This window comes from Acanthisitta chloris, unplaced genomic scaffold (assembly GCF_000695815.1).
Source record: "Acanthisitta chloris isolate BGI_N310 unplaced genomic scaffold, ASM69581v1 scaffold8393, whole genome shotgun sequence".
NCBI lineage: Eukaryota > Metazoa > Chordata > Aves > Passeriformes > Acanthisittidae > Acanthisitta > Acanthisitta chloris.
In genome coordinates, this window is record NW_008663278.1 from 7,767 (window position 1) to 15,222 (window position 7,456).

At 40.9% G+C, this 7,456-nt stretch overlaps 1 protein-coding gene across 1 annotated transcript; it reads left to right on the forward strand.

Moving 5' to 3' along the window:
- Positions 1–668: 668 nt before the first annotated feature.
- Positions 669–6,221, forward strand: PRKRIR (protein-kinase, interferon-inducible double stranded RNA dependent inhibitor, repressor of (P58 repressor); the record flags this gene model as incomplete). The annotated part of the gene is made up of 4 exons (XM_009070935.1): positions 669–789; positions 2,058–2,165; positions 2,686–2,722; positions 4,237–6,221. Coding segments are annotated over 4 exons (2,212 nt in total), but the record flags the coding sequence as incomplete, so codon positions are not given.
- Between the last annotated feature and the right edge of the window lie 1,235 nt (positions 6,222–7,456).

The window sequence follows — 7,456 nt, forward strand, 5'->3', positions numbered from 1 at the left end:
TTTCTTTGCTTTGTGTTATGTCTCAGAGAACTAACCCAAAGCAGGAGTAAGTGTTGTAAAAATGTGCATTTAAGGAGAACTTCAGGTGTGGAAGCAGTAAGCACTGTCGGTAGATGAAAGCTTGTTTGCTTTATATTTCACTACTCCGAAATCTGTGCTGAACCACAATAAATAAGGAAAATGCTGTTTTTCGGAGGGAGGTAAAGGACATATATTTTAAAAACTGCCTTCAAAGACAGAATCAGTCAGGTTGGAAAAGACCTCTGAGATCATCAAGTCCAACCTATAACCTAACACCACCATGTCTACTAGTCCATGGCACTAAGTGCCACATCCAGTCCGTCCTTAAACAACTTTATGACTTTAGTCTACAATCACATCTCTTCTAACTTTTCTTTTTAAGAGTAAATGATTTTTGAATGAAACAGGTTTCATGAGCGACTGTGCTACAATTTGCTGTGTGTGTAACAAAGGCAAGAATATATAAATTAAGGGGGAAAAATCCCTGAATTTCCTGGTGTTGAAAAAAATAAGTCTTGACAAAGATTTGATGGGACATTCCAGCAGAAGGTATACAGAACTTTTCTTAGCCTCACTGCACTCCAATTTGGAGTATAGTTGGAAATTGTAAGGGATTTAATCTTAAAACTCTCTAATTCTTTTGTCAGGTGTCAGAGATGGGTGGAGAACTGTCGAAGGGCAGATCTAGAAGACAAAACTCCAGATCAGCTGAACAAGCACTACAGATTGTGTGCCAAACATTTTGAGACTTCCATGATATGCAGAAGTGTGAGTAAACTCAAGGATTTTTTGGTTGCATCTTGTGATATGTGACTGAAGTTTTCCATCAGGATGCTGCCTTTAATCCTGGATCTCCTGGGGAACTGCTCCCTGGGGAAATGAGTCTCTTAGTCTTAATTGAGATCATTGTTGTGCTCTGAGGCACCACAGTTGGCACAAAGGATGAGGTGAAAATGGGGCAGAGAAAACCAGAGCTTCTCCTGCTGGTTTGAGGTGTTTGTGGAGCACTGGCTTTCCTTGCAGCTCCTTCAATGCTCATTTTGTTTATCTCACTAGAGGTTACAACATTATACACATTTATTGGGTATTAATATGAAAGTTTGCATACCTGTAATTATTTAGGATTGTTAATGTGCTCTTATTGAAGTTGTACGTGGTATGGATGTGGTTAAATTCCATTCTGTGGTGGGCATGAGATTTGAACACTCTTTGCACCTGTCAAGCTTTTGGTTCCAGTTAGATTTTTATCCAGCTAAGATCATGGTGGTGTTTGCTGGGAATGAAAATATAGCTTTTAATTCTGCTCGTTAACAAGATCATGTTGATTTTAACAGCTTCATAACAGTGGGGAAGGGTGGCCTTGTATCAAGTTGGAATTTCTAGACTGAATTTCACTCTAGGACATAGGAAAAATTAGTGCTTTAGTTATGAAGGAGAATTAAAGGATATGTAATAATAATATTCAATGATAGTTAAAGGATATTAGTTATGAAGGAGAATTAAGGTTGGCCTTAGTGGTACTGCACCTGACAGAGTCTGTAATTAGCCAACATCCCAGAAACAGAGAAATGTTAGAAGTCATTCTGAGTCTGAAATGAATGTTTCGAATGTATTTCAATCTAATGGCAGAGAGAAATGGCTTCAGATAAAATTTTTTATTCAGTGGAAATCAGCCATTTTAGGCAACACAAGTTTACAGTATATCCAAATGCAAAATTTTACTTAAAATATGTTTATTTAACTGGAAACATTTTCATGTCCATCTAGAAATTTTCTCTCTGTTCTATTGACAGATAAATTTTCTTTCAACATGATCTTTCATAATAGTGGTTTATGGAATTCATAGTTCTGTAGAAAGCAGCAGTTGGACATCTTGAAAATGAAAATAGTAACATCAGAAAGTGAAAATCCTTTAAAATAAAGAAAGGAGAAAAGAAAGAAAAAAGGGCACAGGGTCTGAAATTCTGTGGGGTCTGTGCACACACAGTGAGAACTTCCTAAAGAATTCCCTAATTTAGGTGTGTGTCTCCTTGCAGAGCCCATACAGAACGGTTTTAAGGGATAATGCTGTGCCAACTATATTTGATCTTACAAGTCACCTGAGCAATCCCCACAGCAGACATAGGAAAAGGATAAAAGAGCTGGTAAGTGTTTCATGTAAAATTATTGCTTTGCTTTAATATTAAAAGAAAATAAAAAAGGCAAGTCATTCGTGGGGAATTTCTGTACAAAAATTCTACTCGTAATCTCTGTTGATATGCTAAAAAAAGTACAATTTCTAAATATTTCTCCATGAGTTTGAATCTGTTCGTTGACTGAAAATAGAGGTAAAGATGGTTCTGTCTACTGACAGTGCATGAGCAAATGGAAATAAAATCTGTTTAATTGAGTCTATTTACTAATAATTATAAAATAGATATTGAAGAAACTCCTGAGTATGAGAATCTTAGCAGATTGTTCTCATGTAGTTAGTACATGCGTGTCATGGCAGCAATAAACTACCTGAAGAAACATCTTTGTCTTATACTTTCTAGCAGTTTGTGGTAAATATTAACTGGCCTCATGTACAATATTTGGGTCTGATCTTATTTGTTAATATTGTAAAGTTGTGTGCTAGACTTTATCACCAATGTAACTTCTTTTTGTTTGGTTTATTTTTTTAAGAGTGAAGATGAAATAAGAACACTGAAGCAACAAAAGAGTAAGTGGGCAAAATCAATGAGATCATAAAAGCTTGATTTCCTGAGGCTTATGAGGTAATGCAGGACACAACTGTTAGTTTATATATATCAGGAGATAATTGACTTCCTCTTTGATTCAGCCAGTCTGAACTGTTTCCAAAATATTGATTAAATCACAAAATGGGTGAGGTTGGAAGGGACCACAGTGGGTCAATCTGGTCCAACCTCCCTGCTCCAGCAGGGTCATCCTAGAGCACATGGCACAGGATTGTGTCCAGAGGATTCTGGGATATCTCTGGTGAGAGAGACTCCACACCCTCTCTGTGCAACCTGTTCAGTGCTCGATCACTGCACAGGGAAGAAGTTCTCCCTCATGTTCAGGTGCAACTTCTTGGGCATCAGTTTCTGCCCACTGCATCTTGTCTTACTGATTTGTACCACGGAGCAGAGCCTGATCCAGCCTCTGACAACTCCCTGCATATGCTTATAGACATTGATGAGGTCCCCTCAGTCGTTTCTTCTCAAGGCTGAACAGGTCCAACTCAGCCTGTCCTCATAAGAGAGATGCTCCAGTCCCTTCATCATCTTTGCTGCCCTCCACTGGAGCTGCTGCAGGAGCTCTGTGCCTCTCTTGTCCTGAGGAGCCCAGAAGTGGATGCAGCACTCCAGATGTGCCTCACCAGGGCTGAGCAGAGGGGCAGGATCACCTCCCTGACCTGCTGGCAATGCTCTTCCTAGTGCACCCCAGTATTCCATTGGCCTTCTTGGCCACAAGAGCATGTTGCTGGCTCATGGACAGCTTGATGCCACCAGCACCCCCCAGGTGCTTCTTCAGAGCTGCTTTCCAGCAGGACAGCCCCCACCCTCTTCTACTGATGTTTGGGGTTATTCCTCCCCAGGTGCAGGACCTGCACTTGGCCTTGTTGAATTTCAGGTGGTTCTTCTCTGCCCATGTCTCCAACCTGTTGAGGTCCCTCTGAAGGGCAGCACAGCCCTCTGAGGTATCAGCTACTCCTCCCAGTTTTGTATCATCAGTGAACTTGCTGAGGAGGCATCTGCTCCTTCATCCAAGTCATTGATGAATAAGTTGAACAATACTGGGCCCCCAGTATAGAGCCCTGGGGGACACCACTAGTGATAGGTCTCCAGCTGGACTCTGTGCCATTGGTCAAATCTATCCAGGATCTACTGCTCAACCTGTTCTCAATCCCCTTCGCTGTTCACTCATCCAACTCACACTCCTTGAGTCTGCCTATGAGGATGCTGTGGGACACAGTGTCCAAAGTCTTGCTGAAGTCAAGGTAGACAATGTCCACTGCTTTCCCTTCATCCATCCAGGCAGTTGTTTTGTCGTAGAAGGCAATCAGGTTGGTCAAACACGACTTACTTTTAGTGAACCCATGCTAAAGGTAATAACTTTATACTGGAAATATTCTTTTATGGACTCTGGGAACTTAAAGGGTATAGTAAGGAGGAGTAAATGTTATGTTTTATTTGTGTTATCTTGACACTTACAGCATTTTCTGTTCTGTAGTTGATGAATCTTTTAAACAAGAACAGAAATCTCAAGAACTCAATAAAAGCAATCAGCAAAATGCTGTGCCAGCAGGAGGAGGAGAGGAACGAGAGGAAGAAACTGCCCCTTTAAGCCTGGAAGAAAGAGAAAACAAAGATTACCTTAAATCATTGTTTGAAATTTTGATCCTAATGGGCAAGCAGAATATTCCTTTGGATGGCCATAGTGTTGATGAGCTTCCAGAAGGTATTTTTGCTTCAGATAACTTTCAGGCTCTGCTGGAATATAGAATAAATGGTGGTGATGAAGTTCTGAGGAAAAGATTTGAGATGACTGCAGTCAACCTGGAGTATTGCTCCAAAACTCAGCAGAAACAGATGCTGGAGATCTGTGAGAACTGTGTCAGAGAGGAGACCCTAAGGGAAGTGAGAGACTCACACTTCTTTTCTATTGTCACTGATGAAGTAGTAGACATAGCAGGAGAGGAACATCTGCCAGTGCTGGTTAGGTTTGTTGATGATTCCCACAATCTAAGGGAAGAATTCATTGGGTTTTTACCTTATGAGCCTGATCCTGAAGTTTTAGCCGTTAAGTTCCATGCAACTATTACCGAAAAGTGGGGCCTAAACATGGAGTACTGTCGGGGTCAAGCCTACGTTGTCTCCAGTGGCTTTGCTTCTAAAATGAAACTTGTGGCCACAAGACTCTTGGAAAAGTATCCCCAGGCTGTGTATACTCTGTGTTCCTCCTGTGCCTTAAATGTTTGGCTGGCAAAATCTGTTCCTGTCGTTGGTGTTTCTGTTGCATTAGGAACAATGGAAGAAGTTTGCTGTCTGTTTCATCAGTCTCCACACTTAATGGCAGAACTGGAGAACACAATCTCAGCTCTTTTTCAGGGCAATGAGGAGAAGGGCAATGAGCTGAAGGAGATCTGTCATACCCAGTGGACAGGAAGGCATGACACATTTGAGGTTTTAGTGGACCTCATCCAAGCATTGGTGCTGTGCTTGGATGCTGTGAGCAGTGACTCATCTGTGAGGTGGAACAACTTCACTGCAGGTCGTGCATTTGTCCTTTCCAGTGCGTTAACAGACTTTGATTTCATTGTCACCATTGTCATTATGAAAAATGTTCTGTCTTTCACAAGAGCCTTTGGCAAAAACCTCCAAGGACAAACCTCAGATGTGTTCTTTGCTGCCAGCAGCTTAACAGCAGTGTTGCACTCTCTGAATGAAGTGATGGAGAATATTGAAGTTTACCATGAATTTTGGTTTGAGGAAGCAACAAATTTGGCTGCAAAACTGGATGTACGAATGAAACTCCCTGGAAAACTCCTCAGGGCACGACAAGGAAACTTGGACGCTGATCTGACATCGGAAAACTACTACAAAGAGATCCTGAGTGTGCCCACAGTGGAGCATATTATTCAGGAACTAAAAGATATCTTCTCAGAACAACATTTAAAAGCTCTTAAGTGTTTATCCTTAGTGCCCTCAGTGATGGGGCAGCTCAAATTCAACACCTCTGAGGAGCATCATGCTGACATGTACAAAAATGACTTGCCTAATCCTGACACACTTTCTGCTGAGCTTCACTGCTGGAGAATCAAGTGGAAGCACAGAGGGAAAGATATTGAACTTCCAGCTACTGTTTATGAGGCACTTCACTTGCCTGACATCAAGTTTTTCCCTAATGTTTATGCATTGCTCAAAGTCTTGAGCATTCTTCCAGTGATGAAGGTGGAAAATGAAAAGTATGGAATAGGACGAAAACGCTTGAAGGCTTACCTGAAGAACACCTTAAGAGAGCAAAGGTCAAGCAATCTTGCTCTGCTGAACATAAACTTTGACATAAAACATGACTTAGATCTCATGGTGGACACCTATATTAAACTCTATCCAGAGAAAGTGGAATGCCAAGACTGTGTCTCCCCAAACAAGACTGAAGTAACAGAAAATGCTTAATTTTTAAGCTCTAACCAATCTGTTGAAACACATTTTCTTAATTAAATATCAAAGTTGAGGGGAAAAAAATGTGAAATCTAAAATAAAATCACTGCAGTTATGTTTCCATTTTAGGCCTCAGACTGGAGTTGTGGTCAGTGACCTAAATTCTGTGTTGTTAGTCCACACTAAATGTGTTTGGCAAACAAAATCAAGCCTGAAAAGAAGCCTATTGTCTTGGCTTCTTCTGTACCTGATTGACTTAACTAGGTGCTTGTTTACTATGTCATGGCTTTTGCTGGTTGTAGACCTGATGGGGCTGTTACAGACTCACCGATGAACTAGGGTAAGGAAAAACCTCAGAATATTTAAAGTTATCATCTGTTTCAGTTCTGTTACTTAGGATTTTATTTTTTTTTTTTTTTTGTAATAAAAAAGGCTTTGATGTATATTTAAGAGGCATTTGGGGAAGTGGATTCAGCTCTTGCAGGATCCCTGTGCTGTGGAGTGGAAAGTGAATGTCAGTGATACAGGAGTGGATGGGAAGAGTCAAGTCTTTAATCTGTTAATAACTGTTTACATTCCCTTGTTCGACACAAAACTCTTTCCTTTAGGCTTTTAACAGGAGCATTGAAATTCCCAAGAAATGCTAAATATTGATCCCACAAATGCTTCTCTCCATCCCAGCTCTGACACAGACCCATTGCATCTTCTTGTATGTTTATTTGGAAACTCACCCAGGAAAGATTCAAGTCCAAGTTTGTTGTTGTCTAGAAGTAATATTGAAAATATTGCTGTTATTTTTGGCAAGAACGAAACATTTTTGTACAGTTTACTGCAATTTCAAATAAAATTTGAATTGCTTTTTCAATAGGATTGATTTTCTTGAGGAAGCTGTGCCTTTGGGAAGGTGAGTTCTGCTGTGAAGTGCCTTTTAGCTTGGGCTGGTTTTTGTCCATTGTTTTTGCATCCCAATCCTGATGCATCCCAATTTTATAACTTATTTATAGAATCATAGAAGTGCTTGGGTTGGAAGGGACTTTAAAGACCATCTTATTCCAACCCCCTGCTGTGGGCAGGAACACCTTCCACTAGCCCAGGTTGCTCCAAGCCCTGTCCAACCTGGCCTTGAACACTTCCAGGGATGGGGCAGCCACAGCTGCTCTGGGCAACCTGTGCCAGTATCTCACCACCCTCACAGGGAGCAATTTCCTCCATATATCTAACCTAAATCTCCCGTCTTTCAGTTTAAACCCATTCCCCCTTGTTCTATCACTACAGTTCCTAACCAAGAG